The sequence below is a fragment of the Acomys russatus genome, chromosome 21 (assembly GCF_903995435.1).
Source record: "Acomys russatus chromosome 21, mAcoRus1.1, whole genome shotgun sequence".
NCBI lineage: Eukaryota > Metazoa > Chordata > Mammalia > Rodentia > Muridae > Acomys > Acomys russatus.
The window spans coordinates 18,264,820-18,286,614 of record NC_067157.1 but is presented as its reverse complement, the minus strand read 5'-3'; the positions used below and the strand labels follow the sequence as shown (position 1 = coordinate 18,286,614).

The 21,795-nt window shown below is 42.7% G+C and overlaps 1 protein-coding gene across 1 annotated transcript in view; it reads left to right on the top strand.

Moving 5' to 3' along the window:
* Positions 1 to 21,795, top strand: part of Fam184a (family with sequence similarity 184 member A) — a 111,556-nt gene that overhangs the window by 72,265 nt on the left and 17,496 nt on the right. Inside the window, exons 10-11 of the mRNA XM_051164232.1 lie at positions 13,765 to 13,977; positions 18,750 to 18,903. Coding sequence (XP_051020189.1) covers positions 13,765 to 13,977; positions 18,750 to 18,903 — 367 coding nt within the window. The remainder of the gene's footprint in view (positions 1 to 13,764; positions 13,978 to 18,749; positions 18,904 to 21,795) is intronic.

The window sequence follows — 21,795 nt, the reverse complement described above, 5'->3', positions numbered from 1 at the left end:
AGACACACACCTGTGGGGTCCATAGCCAGGGTCTAAATTTGTCTTCCAGATAGGATGGATGGAACGGATAGAGCTGGAATCCATTGTTCTGTGCAGTTAGCCAGGCTCAGAAAGACAATCAGGGCATTTTTTTTCTTATGTACAGAACATATATTCTGGTGTGTGTGTGTGTGTGTGTGTGTGTGTGTGTGTGTGTGTGTCTGTGTGTGTGTTATGAAACCGGCAAGGGGATCATGAGAAGGGAGGAAGAGGTCTAAAGAGTGAAGGGAGCAGGGAAAGCCAAGGTGCTAGAATATACATGAAGTGACATCTGAAGGGGGGAAAAGACCAGCAAGAGAAGTAGATAGAACAAGGAAGGAGGGGCATGAACCAGAACAAAGTATAAGTGTGTTTGTGTATGTGTGTGTGTGTGTGTCTGTGTGTGTGTGCGTGTGTGTGTGCGTGTATGTAATGTCATAGTGAAACCTATTACTTTGGGTGCTAATTTTAAAAATTAATTTTAAAAAATGGGGTCTGGGGATATGGCTCAGTGAGTAAGAGTGCTTCCTATGCAAGCATGAGGACCAGAGTTCAAATCCCCAGCACCCACATAAAACCCAGAGCATGATCACGTGTCGTCTGTAACACATGGGAGAAGTGGAGACAGACAGATCACTAGGGCTTGCTGGATGCCAGCTCTACGCCAGGGTCAGAGAGAGACCTTGTCCCAAGCAAGCAGAGCTGGGAATGACAGAGCAGGACACCCGATGTTCTCCTCTGACCCAGGTTTGCATGGGCACATCGTGCATGCCTGTACCAAAACAAAACCCCACCCACTGAAATAGACAACAACAAAACCATGAAGGAGGAAAGGTTTACTTTGCCACACAGCTTATTGAAGGCAATCTGAGTGCATTACTTTTGGGAGTGCTGCAAGGCACAATAGTATGGTAGCGGGAGCTGAAGACAGCCATGAACCAGAGAAGAAGGGAAGGAAAACAGGCAAGGCATGCTTGCTCTGAGCCACTTCTCTAAGTAGGCCCCACCTTCCAGAGTTCCACTGCCTCCTGTTATTCTATGAACATCTTCAGCCCATGAACAGAGTAAGCTATTGTTCAGATCAGAGCCTTTATGAACTCAGTCATCTAAAAATGCCCCCATAGGCACACCTAGTAACCCCACAGGCATCTCTCAGGCCAGTCAGTTTAAGAGTAGTAGTTAATCTTGACCCAGGGTCCAGGTGTTTGGGTTTCAGAATTTGCATATCAGTATTTTTGGGAATTATTGGCAAGTAAAGCCTTACTGTGCTTTAGCAAGGACTAAATCGAGGTTTAGAAGAATTGCCAGGTGGCTCTGTAGGTGAAGGTGCCTGGTGCCAAGCTAGGGTACCTGAGTTTGATCCTTGTACCCATATGGCGGCAGAAGACAGAGATCCTGCAAGTTGTCTTCTGACGTCTGCCAGAGAGCTGTGGCACCCATGCCCCCTTGCCCTCACAAAATAAAGTGTTGATAAAATAAAATGTTAAAAAGGAGTTGTTAAAAACAAGAACCACAGAGCTGGGCATGGTGGCACATTCCTTTAATCCGAAAACTTACTCTGTGAGTTCAAGGGCAGTCTGGTCTACAAAGAGAGTTCCAGGACAGTGAGGGCTATTACACAGAGAAACCCTGTCTCGAAAAACAAACAAACAAAACAAAACAAGCAAAAAACAAACCAAGAACCATTATCAGTCCTTAAGAGCATTGCTTTTTTATATACAATGATGCAAATTTCCAATTAAATGAAGCAGTTAAAAATTACTTTCACTTTTCCTCCATTATCCGAAAATCTGCTTTACACTCCTCCTTTGGGAGAAGAGATCCTGCAAGTGCCATGGCTCCTGTCTGCAGCCCAGCACTCCAGATAATGAGGCAGAAATAGTGCCATGAGTTCACAACTAGCCTGGACCACCCAATTCAAAACAAAAGAATGACATTTTTGAAACACATTACATATTTAACAAGCTTTTAACACTGAAGCCTCTGCATGCACTCAGTGAACGGATGATTGCTCACTGACCTCAAAAACTACAAAGAAACATAGCCTTGAAAACCGACTATGCAGGACTCGGGTTGATATGGGTCTCATATGGAATGTTTGAGAAATACAGTGCATAGAAGCTCTCAGTTTGTCTAGTATTCTCTTCGGTTTTAGCTTGTATTAAGCAACAGATGATTGTAGACCACATCCATAATAGACAGTGGCGGTTCATTTCCTATAGCTGTAAAGGCCAGGAAGTCTAAGTTCAAGGGAGCTGCAGTTTTGTTTGGTCAGGTTCCACTCACTGCTCCATAAGCAGCTTTCTTCTCACACATCCTCACGTAGCTGAAGGGTCAAGGGAACTCTGGGGTAGCACTCTAATGAGACTCCACTTCCTAATGCTACTCCATGGAAGGCTATGACCTCATCATTCCTGCTCCTCGGTATTCATGTCAGCCCTCACATGCAGAGTGTACCCATCCATCTCCTTTCAGCATCAGCCCTAAAGTCCAACATCTGACATCTCATCCCAGTCAGACCAGAGCCAGGTTATATGCTCATGGATGCTGAAGGAAAAGGCTCTTCTCCTGCAAACCCATGGAACCATTTGCTTTCTCTCGCTGTAACAGAATATCAAACATAATTATAAAGTGAAAGGTTTGTTTTGAGATTTCAGGCCATACTTGAGTAGACCCATTGCTTTTAAGGCCTTTGGCGTGGTGCCAGGATGTCAATGGCTGAAAGTGTTTCATAGAGGAAACCTCAGGGCTGGGAAGCAGAGAGGAAATGGAGGAGTAGGGGGTCTCACAGTCTCCCTTTCAAGGGCTTATCCCTAGTGATAGAAGGCTGTGTACTAGACGACATCTCTCAAAAGCTCTACCTCCTCCCAATGGCACCACGCTAGGAGCCCTGCACCCCACATACAAGGAAGGGAAAAGAATAAGAGCATTCCGTTTCCAAAAGTGAGCGCTGGGAAAGGAAGGGATTATCCTAAGCAGCAAGCAGCTGCAATGAGGTCTAAAAGCTGGCAAAGCGCCTCCTCTTTCCTCCTCTGCCCTCTAGTGCCACTGTAGCTCAGATCCCCAGCTTGCAGAGACAATGAGAAACTGGCTTAGCTGTCCTGCACCTAAAGCCCTGGAACTCTGCCCCACAGCCTTAGCTGGAGACTTTCTGGCTTGCTAACAGTGAGGCAAACAAACGGTCTGTCCTGTGTACACCAAGGAGAGAGACAAATCATTTACTACCAAGAGCATCCTTCTTCCTCTTCCTCCTTTTTTTTTTTTTTTTTTTTTTTTTTTCGAGACAGTGTCTCACTATATAGCTCTGGATGTCCTGGAACTTACTATGCAGACCAGGCTAGCCTCGAATTCACAGACTGCCTGATTGTGACTCTTGAGTGCTGGCATTAAGGGTGTGCCACCATACCCAGGGCCCTCCTTCTTAGATAATAGTATCTCGCTACTGCTGAACTCCTTAGCCCATGGTTGATGGCCATGCTACTGTGTCAAGTGGTCCTCAGGCATGGTTTGGTGTTGTCCTAAAGCCCTGCTTTCTTATATTTACACTGTGGATAGGCTTGGGGCTTTCAAAATATTTCCATTCTAATTCTTTTTTTGTTTAACAATTGCATCTTCAAGTAGTTTATCTTTTCTTTAGAACTTTTTTTTTTTAGATTTTTTTATGTGTATGAGTGTTTTGCTCAAATGTACGTCTGCACACCACATACAGACCTAGCGCTAGTGAAGATCATCAGAAGGTATCAGATCCCCCTTAAAGTGTAATTATGGATGGCTATGAGTAGCCATGCCGGTGGTGGGAATTGAACCCAGGTCCTCTGCAAGAACACCAAGTACTCCTCACCGCTGAGCCATCTTTCCAACCTCCATTTCTTTCGTCTTGCATTTTACTATGACAGCTGCCTCAGACCTTCGAAACTTCTTGGAACCACTTCAGTTCAATATTCAATGTCTTTGCTTAAGTTCTATTTTCTGTAAGACAGAAGCAACTGTCAGCAAAGGCCGTGTCGTCTTTGTGAAAGGGACAACGATTCCTCCTGTTTTCAGCACCGAGATCTTCTTCACCTGAGACCTTATGAGGCCATATTTCTACCAACCTTTTATCTCCCCAGCATTCCCTTAGTGTTCTCTAAAATGATTGACACCTCTCTGCATTTGTCTACTCTCCTTTCTGAGCCCTACAACTAGGTCCATTCCTAGTAATACAGTCTTTTCTAGTATGCAGCCCAGACTCCGGCCTCCACTCAGTACTTAGTCCTAAGTACCGAATCCTAAACCACGTCCACGACTCTTCATTAGAGCAGCACACCATGGCTTGGTACCAATAGTCCTGTCTTAGCCTGGGCTATATGGATGGAATGCCATAGATGTTAGCTTTTGAACATAAGCATCTCTCACAGATCTGTGCTCTCACACAGTGGAAGGTATGAAGAAGCTCATTAGGAATGTTTTCATAAGAGCAGTAGCTAATAATGAAAGTGTTGCCTCCCGTGACCTAATCCGTGCTCCGGGTTTCACTTTCTAATACCATCCCACATAATGGTGGGATGTCAACAGAAAAATTGGCAAGCTGGGGGCACTAATACCCAGTCCATACTTTTTAAGGATTCTGGCTTGTCTAGCGATGTTCAGAGCTCTGTACATCAGTTACCTCCAACGCCAAGTGCACAGGTGTCGGATCTTCCCCTGTTCAGTTCCTGTAAACAGTGCCCTGGAATAGCCCAGTCCTCCAGGCTGAGTCAACCAACCATTTAAAATTGTATTAACTGAGCCAGGTATGGTGGTGCACACTTTAATCCCCCTGGGGAAGTAGACGCAGGCAGATCTCTGTGAGTTTGAGGCCAGCCTGGTCTACAAAGCAAGTCCAGGATAGGCAGAGCTGTTACACAGAGAAAATCTGTCTTGAAAAACAAAACAAAACAAAAAAAAAAAAAAAAAAAGAAAGAAAGAAAGAAAAGAAAAAGTGAATTGTTTTATGTGTGTGAGTCTTTTGCTTTGCATGTATGTATATATGCCATGTGCGTGTGCTTGTCCATCAGAGTCCCAAAGAGGGTGGGCATCAGATCCCCTGGAACTGGAGTTATAGGTGGTGTGAACCACCACGTGAGTTTTGTGGACTGAAGTTGGATCCTCTCTCCACCCCTGAGGCAGCACGCTAGCTCATTGTCAGCGTTTTGGCATTGGAAAACAACACCATAGTCTATAAAGTTTATGTTAGAAAAGAGAATGTAAAAGACATAAAACCACTTCGTCTTTTCTGTATAGTCCCAATTGGTAATGATTATCCCAACGCAGTAGATACAAGAACAGGCGGTTTTGCAGTTGTCGTCTACTCTTTGGAGAAACCTACCTAAGGCATTTGTGTTGAGCACTCGGTTAGGTTGCAGCTATATGGAGGGCTTTAGAACAGTAATAGACGTTCTTTGCCTTTCAGTAACCGTCATGTTTACACTGGACTCAGTGCACATGCCCTAACCTTAAGTGTCCTGCATAGGTAAGTGGATGGGCCCACAGATGCTCAGAGAACTGTTAGGGACTGCGTGCACATCATTTACACCGCGTCTTAAATTTCTTCTTAAATCAGATTTCTTGTCAGAACTGTTTTCTGTGAGCATGCTGTAATCAGTGCCCTGTGTTTCTCACTCCCGTTTTAGTCCTCCCTTCTCTCAGTCGGTTTCTGAACAGTCCCCTTTCTTCTGTGATCTCTTCATAGCGTCACTCTCTGGGTGAAGCTTTGCATAAGTCTATCAACAATGTAAGTGAGCGGCACTCACAGTCTGTGCACAAGGCATGTTGCACTTTTCATTTTGCATAACAGCACTGCTTTGACGCTTTTAACTTCTACAAAAATAGCTTGGCACACAATAAGAATTTTTTGCATATGGGTACTAATAATATCTAACTTTCAACCATTCATTTGTGTGTGCATACATCTGCCATATTGTCTTCATAAGTGTGTTTCATGATGAAGCTAAGCTAGACTTTCATCTTATCTATAAAATTCAGTATTTAAATGTTAACCTTGAAAGGCATGGTAACAGCCTTGAAAAATATTAACTAGTTGATTATCATAAAATGGAAATAAATACAAAATGTATTTTTCTTTAGTTAAAAGGTTATTTTTTTTTAAAGTATCAATGGACCTCACTTAAAAGGAATAAATATTTGTGAAAGTTCATAAGGTTTAAATACATTTTCTATTTTAATGTCATAACTTGTAACACATGAGGTGAATCCCTTTCCTAAGAATTTGCAAAAGTATTATTTTACTTTTATGTAGACAAACATTGCAGAAATTAAGCTTCAAAATAATATTCCAGACATTTCTCCTTTTCTTTGGAGAAAAACAATGAGATTTATCTTCATATCAAATCCCATTAATACCTTGTCCCTTCAGGATTAGATTACAGAGTCAGGTGTCCCTAAATGAGTCACTTGGTCCTGATATGTCAGGACAGAGGTCAGCACACTTCTTCTGGAAGAGGCCTGTTGCTGCTGAGCACCCTTTCTCAGGCAGTAGACAATGAAAATGTTCAAGTTGGGCACTGCCTCTGCTGCTGTCCTGTAAAACACTCACGCACTGGCGGGTGAGGCAAGGCTGCAGCTGTGCTCCAGCGCATGCACTCATGAATGCAGGGCAAGGCTGCAGCTGTGCTCCAGCGCATGCACTTATGAGCAGAATGCAGCCTGCCAGCGCCTTCCTAGACAGATCAAAGTTTGAGTCAATATGTGTCCTATGAAACTTTAATATTTTCATTTTTTACTACCCAAGGAAAACAATTTATTGGCTTTTCATAGTCAACTATTCTATAAAATAAATAAATTAAAAATAATAACTCTGGTTAGCAAATTTTCTTAATGTGTTTTAAAATAAACAACAGATATGTTTATCTCAATTTTGATGAACAAGGCTACATTTAGACATAGTTGTTAACATTAAAATCACATAGCATAGAGTAAGAATTTTGCCTTGATCAGCCTGATATCGATCCAATTTTTTAAATGTATTTGTTGATTGGGATAGAAATAAAAACCCAAATAAAATGCGATTGTTGTAAAAATGAATTACATTGTACCTCAGAACATTTTAATTACATAGCTATTCCCCTTAGTGGTTAAAAATGTACTAATTAAATAAAAACCAGTTCGTTGGCTTACTATAAGGAAAAGTACATTATTTTAACTGTCTGTTAGTACCTGGATCGGAACATCTTTATAAATCCCCTAAGAATAAATAGCACTAAATATTAAGCCAATGAATCCTCATTTAATTAAACCCCTGATGTGACATCATAGTTGTCATTGATCACTTCTCGCTCTCATCATCCATTGCCAGACTCTGAACTATTAGCATGCAGTGTTGGGCTGGCAGGCATTCCTCACCCACCACATATTGGCCCAGCTTCCCAAGTAAAAGTTCCTGCTTAGCAACAGTTGGCCTCTCATAGGCCATCCTTAAAAGCAACAAGTGATTGCTAGTACATCTCTTTTTTATGGATGCTTCCTAGTTGTTTAGTTAAGATTGAGAAGATAGTTGGGAATGCAATTTATAGTATCTTTGGGAAAATTAAGAAGTGTCACTGTGGGTCTTAATTGCCAAGTTTAGTTTAGGATCATCCAAGAAAACTCTTTCTTAGAATTGCCAAAGAGAAGTTTTTCAGAGTGACCAGCATTTCATGACCTAAAATATAGTCTTCTTTTTAAAAGTAGGTTTTTAACTGTTCATGACATGAACTATATTATTCTTTTTTAAAGTATGTTTGAACTGTTCATGACATGAAATATATTCTTTTTTTTAAAGTATGTTTTTAACTGAAATATATTTTTTTCACTTTCCCTTCTCCCTGTTTTTTTAAAGATTTATTCATTTATTACATATACATGTATGCCTGCACACCAGAAGAAGGCACCAGACCTCATTAGAGATGGCTGTGAGCCACCATGTAGTCGCTGGGAATGAACTCAGGACCTCTGGAAGAGCAGACATTGCTCTTAACCACTGAGCCATCTCTCCAGCCCCTCCCTGATTTTTAATAAGAGCAGATTAATAGTCTCAAAAAGAATTAAAATGTTTCAGCACCTTCCATCATTGTTCATAAAAATGTTGACATGCTGATAAATTATTCTTTTTCTACTATGCTTAAGTTAGCAGGTTTTAGTGTTGTTTCAATATCTAAAAGTACCAAACTTCATGCTTCACAGTTAAGCTAACATGACCATCAACAGTCCTAGTATGTACCGGTGGCAAAAGAGGGGCCTGTGTTCTTCAAGATGATGACATGACGTAATCCCAGCAGAATCTGAAAGCTGCTAAGTGACACTGAAGACAGGAGGAAAGGCAGAACACTGTGACTGCCATGGGAAGTGCCACGAGAGAGGTCTTTGGCATGCCTGTAGTCCTAGCATGTGGGAGTAGAGGTAGAAAGGCCAGGAGCTCCAGGCCAGCACCCTAGGATATAGGAGGCTTTGTTATAATAATAACAATTGTAAAAATAAAAAATGAGTGGGAAGAAAAGTTCTGTATATGGTGGCCTACATCTGTAAGTTGGAGACCAGCCTAGGTAATATGGTGAGCCTCTGTCTCATAAACTACAGACAAGCAAAGCAAAAAAAAAAAAAAAAAAAAAAAAAACAAGTTGTATATCTGAACACCATGTACACCTTAGGAATGGGGAGGGGAAAAAACATAAATTCACTGTTCTTTCTAAATGGAAAAAAATTCATTTAACATGGTCAAATAAAGCCCAGAGTACACTCATTTTGAGGAGGCCATCCAGAGTTGGCTCTGTGAATACTACTTTGTCAACACCTGCAAGTTGACGCACCTTCATGACCTCTTATCCAGAGTGGTGTTTTCTTTTCCCTCTGACACACTTAGGATATGTGTCCCTATCAGTGGCTTCAAACATTAATGCTGAGGCTTTTTTAAGTGTGTCCTGAGTCCATCTAGAAAATTTGGTATATAAAACATAAATCAGTATTTTATCAGATACATTATGTACAATGTGTCAATTTATACTTGATAAATTTTTTTCTAGAAATCAAACAAAATAAACCAGGTCACTATATTGAGATATACCTAGACCAAGCTCTGTACCGCTGAGCTTCATCTCAGCCCGGGACTATATGTGGTGCACTCCAGAGTGCATGCCACATGCAGTTGGTGATTAGAGACAATCATGTTGGCCAGCCTGGGTCTGATTCCGATGCAGAACCAGAATCTCAGAAGATTGGGAGAGATTAATGTACAGCTAGGCTTGAGGGTCATTTGCTATTTCTTTCTTTCTTTTGGTTTTTTGAGACAGAGTTTCTCTGTGTAGCCTTGACTGTCCTGGACTGCTTTGAAGACCGGGCTGTCCTCGAACTTACAGCGATCCACCTGCCTCTGCCTCCCAAGTGCTGGGATTAAAGTTGGCAGGTTAATGTTGTGCCTGTGCTGATATCCTGTGGCACTGGCCACCCTAGGTTTGTGTTGTTTACTTAAAGTTAACAGTGCCGTCTACTATGTGAACACTAATAAGTCACTAAATGACTAGACTCCGCTCCAGCGTTTCTGTTGAGCGGCTTCAACACAGAGGTGGTAAAGGATCAGGGCACGTGTGAAGGGCTCCACAGCGAGGCAAAGCTCCCTCCCTTCCATAAAATAAACCATACATTTTACTGTGTTTTCTCTTTGATATTTCTACAGAACTCTGTCCTTAATACTGTATTTTCTAAAAGAGAGCAAAGCTTTTATTTTCAGGAAGCATTATGAAAGGGTGGAGACTGGAGACTGGCGCTCACTGTCAGTGCAGTTAAACCTATTGTTTGCAAATCTAGAACACGGTACTTGGTTATATAGACTGGTAGGAATTCTTACAATAAGGACCAATTTGTTCTGAAATAAAGATTCTTGTGTTGCTTTGAAACGGATTGAATAGGGCTGCCGAGATGGCTTAGCAGCTAAGATCCCCGGCTGTCCTTCCAGAGGGCCTGGGGTGCATTCCTAGCAGGCGCGTGGCAGCTCACAACCTTCTTCTGCAACTCTAGTCCCAGGAGACCACTTGGCCTCTGCAACACTGCAAGCAGGTGGTGCACAGACATAACGAGCAGGCAGAACCCACATACACATAAAAATAAATAAATCCTTTAAAATGGAATAAAACCTTTAAAAATGTTTAACACAGAAAGGCACAAATGCCTCGCAGTACTTAATGTGAGTATAGAGCAAAATTCAAAGCAACTGCTGCTTCTTATTCACCATTCAGTGAGCGTCTTCCTAGCTGCTCCGTACTCCAAAACAGTCTTATGGATCAAGGTTGTCCAAAGATTTAATGTGGACCCCATCCTTGTTTTATTTTATTTTGCATTAAAGCTGTTTGGTATTAATATGTGCTTTATAAACTGTATTAAACGCAGATGCTTAAATAACTGCCATAACCCTTTAGTTCCCATGACACTGCTTCACTCATTATCTGTCCTCTCTGACGGTATGCCATGTTCCTGCTAACTAAAGGCTGACTTACTTCCTGCCGCCCTCCTGATTTGTTTACTGCAGTGCTGCATTGCATGATAAGGCTTTCTGCGTATAATTCACATTGCTGCATTGAACATGAATGTGAAGACTTTCTGTGTGCTTCCAAAATTAAGAATACAAAATAATGGTATTTAACTACTGAACTGCATGGTGTCTGTCTGCATATAATGTGTGTTACTTCTAGAGTGTATATTCAATATTAATCACACAGCCTAAGTTGGAAAATAATTTTTTGAAGTTCTTCTAAGGTAAAGTATGTCATAGTGCACAGTATTTAAGCTGGGGAAATACAGTTTATATTTAAATGTATAATTATGTTTCTGTGGCGGTTCTTTTATTTTAATGTTATTCCTCAGAAGCTTCACTTTTAAACTGTTCAAGAGTAAGTCAATCTGTAGTCAGAATAATACCATTTGACACAGCTCTGGTCCAGTTAACACAATAGGAGATGTGTGGAGGTAGTGAACGTTTAAAGCAGGTTATGACAAAAATAAAACATCTGTAAGGGCAGTGGTTGGCTTTTCAGTAACCTAAGTATTTAGAGCAGTGGTTCTCAGCCAGTGGGTTGTGACCTCTTTGTGTGTAGGGGGCGGGGGGAGAGAATGTCTCACATATGAATCATAATGTAACACAAGGCAGTCACCGTGAGATCCATCCTGTAGCAAAATTATAGCTATGAAGTAACAACAAAAATAATTGTATTGTTTCAGGGTCACTACAACCTAAGGAACTGTATTAAAAGGTCACAGCATTAGGAAAGTTGAAGGCCATTGGTTTAGAGGGTAAGATCTGGGGCCACTGACAGCCTAAATCGTGCCTTTGGGCAAAGCAAAGCTTCATGTTTATCCTTTCCGGATGAACACAGGCTGTGCTGGGGCATACGGCTTAGAGGAGAAATGCTACATAGATTTTAGGTCCCTCTTGGTCAGGTGCCCAGGGAGAGCTTTGAGAGTGCCTGTTAAGGTTGTACATGTGACACACACAGTCTCCGACCTTCCTATAACAAGTTAGCTCCAGGGCAGCACAAGGCAGTCCCCATGAGAGCCACCCTGATGCTGAGACTAGAAATAACACTGTAAGAGAGAGGATGGGTGCCTTTTATAATGCAAGGCCTTGCTCGCTGAGCAGAGAAGGACTCTCCCCGTTACAGAGCTGTGTTCAGCCATGCTCAGGGCTTTGTGGCTGTCTTCTCTCTGTGTTCAGCCATGCTCAGGGCTTTGTGGCTGTCTTCTCTCTCTGGGACCTCCTTAGTACTCATCTCATCTTGAAGTACCTCGCATAAAGCTGGGGACACATAAACTATAATCCTATTCCACGGCATGGCCTTATCTGTTGCTGTGGCTTTTTTACGAAGTTGCCATGTGTGATAGTCCACACCCCATAATCTCTGAACTCAGATGGATCACTGTAAGTTCCAGGCTAGCCTCAGCTGCAGAATAAAACCCTGACTCAACAGACTTTTTAAGAAGTCGAAATGCCTGGAATCAGAGATTTATAACTCCTTCTTTGGCCCCCGAATCTGTAAAATCTCTGGAACATACCATTGTATACAAATTAATAATTCATAAACATCAACAGGTGAAACAGCTTCTTTAGAGTACATAATGACAGTTCCAGCATCAATGTCAATTGTGTCATTTCTTAGCAGGGCTTGGCTAAATCCATGACGACGTGCTGACTCTTCCATTAGTCCTGGGTTGTAGCTCTGTCCCAGGCCCTTCCTGTAGCTAACTTTTCAGCCAGGCTCACTGCAGAGACTAACTCCTGCTGCTCGTAGCCTTCCTTGTTGTCCAGTAAGAGCTCTCCCCTCTTGCCTTGCTTCCCAAGTCTTCCTTTTTTCTCATGTGCTTTTTGCCACCAATACATAGCAGGAAAGTTGTTGCCATTAAAAAGAGAAACGGTTCCTGCTCACAGAAGAGCGCCCTCTTCTGTTGGCTTTGGAGGCCGCAGGCACTGTTCTGGTTAGGTGTGAGTGAATGGTGCCTTAAATTGTTTACAGAGCATATTTTACAGCTTTGTATCTGGACTCTAAATTCCTCTTCTCTTCAGACTTCTTCTAGAGTAAGATTGACTTACACCATCTCAGGTTAGAATAACCTGTGGATAAGAACAGGAACAGGTAAAATTAAAGTTTCACCAGCCGCGTGTATTAATATGTACATAGTACACACTTATTTATGCTCACAGGCTTTTTATTCTTAGAAAAGACTTCATTTTAATTAAAACCAGACAGAGATGATGTTTGACATGCTAAAGCTGATATTTTTAGATTTCAAAAGGAAGAAGTCATTTTCCACTTAATGGAATTTAGTAGTTACTGTTCTTCTAGAGGCCCCAGTTTTGAGGCTCAGCATTCATGCCTGGTAGCCTATAGCCAGAGCTCCAGGAGATGGGATCTGATGCCCTCTTCTAGTGTCTGTGGGAATCCCCACAAACGTGCTGCACACACACACACACACACACACACACACACACACACACCAAATAAATAATTAACTTGACAAATCTTGCAGAAGATCAGGTTTTCAGCCGTCAAATGATCTTGGCTAACGCTTATTGCACAGTCCCTGTGTGCCAGAAGCTGCTCTAAGTGACGGGGTACGGAAACGCCCAATTCCCACACAGCGGTGAGGTGTGGATGCTAACAGCAGAGGCGGATCTTCATTCTGAGCCCATATTACACTTACTGCCTCACAGAGAAGCCATTTAACCTGTAGTTTATCTCCTGAAGGAGACTTAACCACACAATAGTGGTAGTTACTGCCTGTTTCTGTTCATATTATAAATATTAAGTGTATTGCACCAAAAGTGCACACTGGATTTCTTAACACTAGTTACAAATTCCATTTATGTAATAAGCTCTGCAATTGGGAATTTTCAAGGTAACTTCTAAAGACACACTTAATCTGGTGAGAACTCAAGATTAGATTTCCGGGCTGGTGAGGCGGCCTAACATATAAAGTGTTTTCAGTCAAGCCTGGCAACTTGAGTTCAATTCCCATGGCCCACATGAAGGTTGAAGGAGAGATCCAACTCCATGCAGCTTTGCTTTGACCTCCGCAAGCACGCACCATACGCACGCCCAATACGAATAGATGGATTATTTACATTAGGTTCTTATTGCAGAGCACGTTAACTTATGATGGGATCTGCTGACCCACTCTTCCCCTTGGGTGGGCAGTCTGTGAAGCGTGCCTTGCATTTAGTCTCTGCTGTGTGTCTTCCTGGCTTAGATCTCCCTGCTCAAGCAGAACCTGGAGCTGCAGCTTTGCCAGTCACAGACGTCTCTGCAGCAGCTGCAGGCGCAGTTCACACAGGAACGCCAGCGGCTCACTCAGGAGCTGGGAGAGCTGGAGGAGCAGCATCAGCAGAGGCACAAGTCTCTGAAGGAAGCACACGCCCTCGCCTTCCAAACCATGGAAGAGGAGAAGGAGAAGGAACAAAGGGTAAGGCCCAGTGACCTCAGGAAAGCATGCCCTGGAGAGAACACACTCCCACGACCATTTTTAACATAATACAGATTGCAGATAAAGCTTGTTTCTTCTTCTTCTTTTTTTTCCAAAGATTTCTTTGTTTATTATTATGTATACAGTGCTCTGCCTGCATGTGCACCTCCAGGCCAGAAGAAGGCATCAGATCACATTGTAGATGGTTGTGAGCCACCATGTGGTTGCTGGGGATTGAACTCAGGACCTCTGAAAGAGCAGACAGTGCTCTTAACCTCTGAGCCATCTCTCCAGCCCCAAAGCTTGTTTCTTAAATTTTTTTATTTGCTTGCAGACACTAGTTTGACAAATGGTATAAATAAATTACTAAGGTTGAATTCAACAGTGATTAAAGATTTTCAAGCTATTTTTGTGTTTGTGTCTTGACATCAACTATTAACCTAAGAGTCTTTAATTTATGAAAATAAAAATATTTTCTTTATATACAGAAATTAATAATTTTAGAAAAATCTAAAAGTTCGAACAACAGACACCTTACTAATATAGTAAGTTGTAATCTATGAATCATGTGCAGAAAACCAAAGAGGTTTCTTTGGTTAAGAATTAGGCCTGATAGGGTGAGTGCGGTGCCATATTCTTGCAATCCCTGCAGGAGGTGGAGGCAGGCGGATCAAAGTCTTCTTTGGCTACAGAGCTCACTTGAGTACAGGCTTGGCTACCTGAAAACTTTTCTCAAAGCAAACAACAAAAACAAGTCAGGAACAGCCCAGCTGCCTTACTAGGTTAAAATCTACTCATTGGCTGCTCCTTATGAGTTGCAGTAAAACATGGACTCTTAGCAGTAGTTAAATGCTATACATTTGGACTATTAAAAGTCATTTAACTTTGATCTTCAAAAGAAGTCAGAGCTTGAAATGTGTCTGTGCTGTCATTAAATAGTCAAACTACCTAGTTGGAGGTTCTGTCTCAATGAGACAATCTTTATTTTACCCATATCAAAAGACACTCGTGCTTTGCTTTTGAAAAGCATTTTATATGGTAATAAGCAGCCAAATGCTAAATTTTAAAATACCACTTTTCTTTTAGAGATATGTTGCCCTAGTTATATGGCATAGTCTCATAAATATTTCATTTTAGAAATTACAGTATGGGCTGGAGAGATGGCTCAGAGGTTAAGAGCACTGGCTGCTCTTCCAAAGATCCTGAGTTGAGCAACCACAAGGTGGCTCACAACCATCTATAATGGGATCTGGTGCCCTCTTCTGGCATGCAGGTGTACATGCAGGCAAAGACACTGTATCCATAATAAATAAATCTTTTTTTAAATATCTTTTTTTAATTAATTCATTCATATTATATCTCAATTGTTATCCCATCCTTTGTATCCTCCCATTTCCCCTCCCTCCCGCTCACCCCCTACTCCCCTCCCCTATGACTGTGACTCGGGGGGACCTCCTCCCCCTGTATATGCTCATAGGGTATCAAGTCTCTTCTTGGTAGCCTGCTATCCTTCCTCTGAGGGCCACCAGGTCTCCCCATCAAGGGGACGTGGTCAAATATGGTGCACCCAAGTTCGTATGAAAGTCAGTCCCCACTCTCCACTCTCCCCTCAACTGTGGAGACTGTCCTGTCCATTGGTTAGATCCGGTTCGGGGTTGGAAGTTTACTGCACATATTATCCTTGGCTGGTGCCATAGTTTGAGCAGAACCCCTGGGCCCAAATCTGTCCATCATGATGTTCTACTTGTAGGTTTCTGGGACCCTCTGGATCCTTCTATTTCCCCCATTCTCCCATACTTCTCTCACCGAGAGTCCCAATAGGATGTCCTCCCCTCTATCTCATTTTCCTGATAAGTGAAGACTTTCATGGGCCGTGCCCCTTGGGCTAGTGTCCAGATGTAAGTGAGTATGTACCATTTGACTCTTTCTGCTTCTGGGTTAACTCACTCATTATGATCATTTCTAGTTCAATCCATTTGTCCACAAATTTCGGGAATTCCTTGTTTTTAATAGCTAGATAGTATTCCATAGTGTAAATGTACCACAGTTTCTTTATCCATTCTTCTACTGAGGGACACTTAGGCTGTTTCCATGTTTTGGCTATCATGAATAAGGCTGCTATGAACATGGTTGAACATATGTTCTTGTTGTGCCTGGTGCATCTTCTGGGTATATTCCAAGGAGTGGAATAGCTGGGTCTTGAGAAAGCCCTATTCCTAGTTTTCTGAGATAGGGCCAGATAGATTTCCAGAGTGGTTGTACTAGTTTGCATTCCCACCAGCAATGAGGGAGTGTTCCTCTCTCCCCACATCCTCGCCAGCATGTGGTATAACTTGAAATTTTGATCTTAGCCATTCTGATAGGTGTAAGATGGAATCTCAGAGTCATTTTGAATTGCATTTCTCTGATGACTAAAGACATTTAGCATTTCTTTAAGTGTTTCTCAGCCATTCGATATTCCTCTGTTAAGAATTCTTTGTTTAAATCTGGGCCCCATTTCTCAGTTGGTTTGTTTGGTTTTGAGGTGTTTAATTTCTTGAGTTCTTTCTATATTTTGAATATCAGACCTTTGTCAGATGAAGGGTTGGTGAAGATTTTTTTCCTAGTCTGTAGGCTATCGCTTTGTTCTGTTGACAGTGTCTCCTGCCTTACAGAAGCTTCTCAACCTCAAGAGGTCCCATTCATTAATTGTTGACCTTAAGGCCTAGGCTGTTGGAGTTCTGTTCAGGAAATTGTCTCCTGTGCCTATGTGTTCCAGGCTCTTCCCGACTTTTTCTTCTAACTGATTTAATGTCTCTGGTTTTATGTTGAGGTCTTTAATCCACTTGGACTTGAGTTTTGTGCATGGTGACAAATATGGGTCCAATTGCATTTTTCTACATGAAGACATCCAGTTAGACCAGCACCATTTGTTGAATATGCTATCCTTTTTCCATTGAATAGATTTGGCTAAAGCTTTAAAAAATAAAATCAAGACCGAGTTTAAAAAAAACAAAAAACAAAAAAAAAAACAAGAAATTACAGTAAAACAAAAACAATAAAAATTGTGTCACCTTTCAGCTTTAAGTACCTGGAGGGCCACATTTCCTCTGTTGCACCCATAGAACCTTTTAAACAATGTATCACATGGAATCTAGCCTAATTACTTTGTTTGTTTTTCGAGGCGGGGTTTCTGTGTGTAACAGCCCTGGCTATCCTACACTTGCTTTGTAGACCAGGCTGGCCTTGAATTCTCAGTGGTCTGCCTGCCTCTGGCTCCCGCCATACTGGGATTAAAGGCCTGTGCTACCATGCCCAGATGTCCTACTTACTTTTTTGTTGCTGTGATAGAATATTTTGTTAACTTTCCCTTGAGGAGACATGAACAAGTGTAGGACACCAACAGTAGACCAAACAACAAGTCTAGGTTGATGAACCGATGAGTTTAATTAAAATTATGTTCAGGAGACGGTCCTGTCAGTTCTCCACAGTTGAGTGGAGAGTGGGGTCTGACTTTCACACGAACTCTGGTGGCTCATATTTGACCACGTCCCCTTGATGGGGAGACGTAGTAGCCCTCAGAGGAAGGATAGCAGGCTACCAAGAAGAGACTTGATACTCTATGAGCATATACAGGGGGAGGAGGTCCCCCCAAGTCACAGTCATAGGGGAGGGGAGTAGGGGGTGAGCAGGAGGGAGGGGGGAATGGGAGGATACAAGGGATGGGATAACAATTGAGATGTAATATGAATAAATTAATAAAATATAAAAAGCAAAAAGAAAAGATTATGTACAGTGGCACACACAGGACCAAAGGAAAATGCCCCATGTCCTCAGGGAGGGATCTTGTGGGGCCAGTGAGCCCTTCCTTCTCCCTTCTGTGACAAAGCGCTAGTATTCTTAGTCTCTTCAGATCTCCGGCAGGACAGCACAGCTGCTCTGACTTGAAGACCACAACGCCCAGAGGCCAGGGCTCCACAGCACAGGAAAGCTCCCGGGAGAAAAGATTTACCTTCCCTCACCATTTCAAGTTGGGCGAAGCAGGGTGGGGCTCGAAGTGCATGCACATCACTGCAGTCCGGGAAGCAGAGAGACCGTCATAGCCAGGTCCCGCGCTACACCATTCAGTGTCTTGTCCACACAGTGACTTTCCTGCTGACCCACTTCCTAAAGGGTCCACACAGCTGCTCAAAAAAGCATCGCCACACAGGAAGCAAGTGTTCAACACACTAGCATGTAGGAAACATTTAAGGAAAAAACATCCAACAAGGAAAAATTCTACCCACTCAGTCTCAGAAAATTTGCCTTCTCAGACAAATATTTTATTTAAAATGCTGTAAATTATTTGATTAGGGTGAAGTTTCCTAAACACCCTCACTGTGCTTAGGCAAACCTAAACAAGGAGTGGACTTTGTGTAGTTTTCTTAATAACACCCTCTTCCTCTCCTGTGTGTGAGCACAGATTTTTCTCTCCTTTAGTTTTCAATAATTTGTATCCTTAGCAACTTTAGAAAAGTGATTTCATTCAAAAACCGCCTGAAGCTAAAGGTCTATATTTCCAATTTCAACAAAATATATTGAGTCAAACTGGTGTCAGAATTCATTGTTCTCTGCTGAATTGGCCCAATGAATTTGTTTTCCAGTTCCAGTTACTTTATATCTGATTTTCATGGAAATGAGCTCCGGCAGCGTACCCTTGCTAACTCCTGAGCCCCCCCCCCCCCCCCCCGAAGCGTTCTCTGTTGTGCTTCCCGTACTCTTGCCTAATAACTTGACTCACGTCTCCTGCGCAGGCTCTGGAGAGTCACTTGCAGCAGAAGCACTCGGCGGAGCTGCAGTCACTGAAGGAAGCCCACCGAGAGTCCATGGAGGGCTTCCGCATGGAGATGGAGCAGGAGCTCCAGACGCTCCGCTTTGAGCTCGAAGACGAAGGAAAGGCTATGCTCGGTACTGTGGAAAGGGCTATAACCCTGTCGTGCTTGCTTGTGCATCCTTCCACTGTAAACGTCATCAGGGAGCACCAAGCTGCATATTTACATTCTGGGGCGTCAGATGCGTGTCTAAGTGGGCCCCAAGCTTAATTTGATGCTACTACTTGAAAAGGCAAAAGATGTCAGCTAGAGTGGCGCAGTCTCCTCTGCGATCTGAGAACGCAGTCCTTATAAATGACGTGTCTGTCTTCATGGAGGACAAGTGGGGATCCCAGAAATCAGTCACTGAACAGCAGCCCCCACGTACCCACTCATACACCCGTGTATGCACCCACACATGCATCCCCACATCTACCCTCACACATGCACCAAACATGTACCTACGCATGTACTACCATGTGATCGCCAACACGTGCAGTCGCACGCACATCCATACGCGTGCACACACATGCACCCGATTGCTATTTTGCAATCTACTAGCACTGAGGGGAGACCCATTCCCCCCTCATCTCACCAGTGTTTGATATTATGACTGCACATTAGCTATACTGGTAAGCGTGCCGTAGCATCTCATAGTTTTACTTTACATTTCCTTAATGGATAGAGAGGTGGAATATTTTTCATGTTCTCAGGAGTTTCATGTTTTCCTTTTTGGATGGAGTCTTCATTGTTGCTGTTAAGTTTTAAGAATTCTACTTATGAGCCAGGCATGGTGGCACACACCTGTGATCCCAGCTCTCAGGAGGCAGAGGCAGGCAGATCTCTGTGAGTTTGGGGCCAGCTTGGTCTTCAAAGTGAGTCCAGAACAGCCAAGGCTACGCAGAGAAACCCAGTCTCGAAAAACCAAAGAAAAGAAAAAGAGAATTCTACTTATATAGTCTAGACACTAGTCTTTTGTCAAGGTTCTTCAAGACTGTGGCCTTTGAACTCTGTAAAACCTACTTTATTTGGGGTTCTTTAATGCTTTACCTCCCTTCCAACCCACCTACCCTAGATAGGAGAGAAAGGAGGTTAATAGGAACAGAAGAGATAGAACTTTTTTAGACTCAGTTCCTTGGAGTGATTCCACTGGTGTAGTCAGCAGGATTCCAATAGACCAGTTAAACAGCAAACCAGCAATTCAGTAAAGGTGACTGCAACTGCAGCTGCTGGAGCCCAGAGCAGCAGCCAGAACCCGGAGCCTTGAAGCGTTCACTGGAGCGGTTCTCTCTAGGAAAATCTCGAAGTGGAGTGATGAACAGCCAAAACCAAAATGCCTTGCCTCTTATCTCTTATTTTGGGCATACACACATACACACACACACACACACACACAAACATATCCTTTCAGGATGTTTATTGGTTGGCAAAGACAATGCCCCCTCAAGAGGCTGTTCCTCTTCCAGTGGACAAACACCACGTATTCTCTCACAAGTCTATTTTCAGAGGAAAAACACCTCACACCCTTACGTAAGTCTGTTTCACACCCCACACTTGGATACAAAAACATGTTTACATCCACCACACAGATCTGTTTCCTATCACTGCCACGAAAATACATTGCCCGACGTTATCACTGAGTTTTGTGCTGTGGTCACTGACTGGCTCTCATTTCATTGTCTCTGTGTGCACATCTGGCCACGTTGACGTTGTGGGGCTTTTCTGCCCTTGGTTTTCTTGTTCCTGTGTATTACCACTGTTGTGGCTATCTGATCTGGACCCTTTGCTCTCATCTGTTTGACCTGTTTCCACCCAATACTGCTTTGCTTGTGATTCAGTTCTAGCTTTTTTTTCTTCTTCTTCTTTTTTCTTTTTTAAGCCTTTTCCTTTTTATCTGCTCATAGCTTCAGCTTTCACCTGTGTGCCAGGGACTTGAAATGGGTGCCTCTAGATCAATCCTCTTGGTCTTATACATTAAATTGGTATTTGTTGCTATGTGTTGAAAACTTGACTTTCAAATATGATCTTGCCACCTCCCTGTTGTCCAAAGTACATATCCATCCCTGTACTCCCCTCTCTGATTAATGGCGCCATGTTATTGAGTTGTCAAAACTGGGGAAATAGAAGCATCTTTTTTCTTTCACTGCCACATTTTGCCTATCAGGGATATTTTTTTCTTTTCTGTGTCTATTTTCTCTTGTTTAGTCCTTCTGTCATACTTACTTCAAAGCCATATGATTTATTTTTTTAATTTATTGATTTTATGTATATGAGTTTTTTGCTTACATATATGTCTGTGTAGCACATGCATGCTTGGTGCCCTCAGAGGTAAGAAAAGGATGTTGGATTCCTCTCGAACTGGAGTTAAAGCTGCCATGTGGGTGCTGGGAACCAAGCCTGGGTCCTCTGCAAGGACAAGTGTTCTTAGCCGTTGAGCCATTTCTCCAGCCCCTTTTATTATTATTTTTTGAAAGATTGTTATCATAACCTTCCTCCTGACTTGCCTTCCCAGAGATTATTTTCCCAGTTACTGTCAGAGAAAACTCTGAAGCACTGGTACCTCATGCGAGACTTCCCACTTTAAATCCTTCCGTGGCTCCTCACAGCAGCATCTGGCAAACTTTTCCACTAAAAAAGCCCTTAACACAGGAGAAACTGACCTTATGTTCTCTGTGAAGACCACAAGAGGAGCTGAAGGGGGCCAGCTACAAGCAAGGGCAGCATTTTTTCAACCAGATTTCACAGATTAGCCTCAAAATCCGTAATTTGCCTTTTACTCACTTGCATCTCCATATGAAAAATGCTGAAGTCTCATTCATGTCAGAAACATAGCCACTCACTTCCCAGCTTGAGAACCATGGGCCTGAAGTTTAAAGAAACCTCCATGCAGGTCCCTTTGTCTTTCACGGCACTGTGTGCCCTGTGGCCTCCTGCTTGTAGGACGGACCGGGTTCTGGCTTCTCTTGCAGTGAGAGCACCCCTTCTCTAC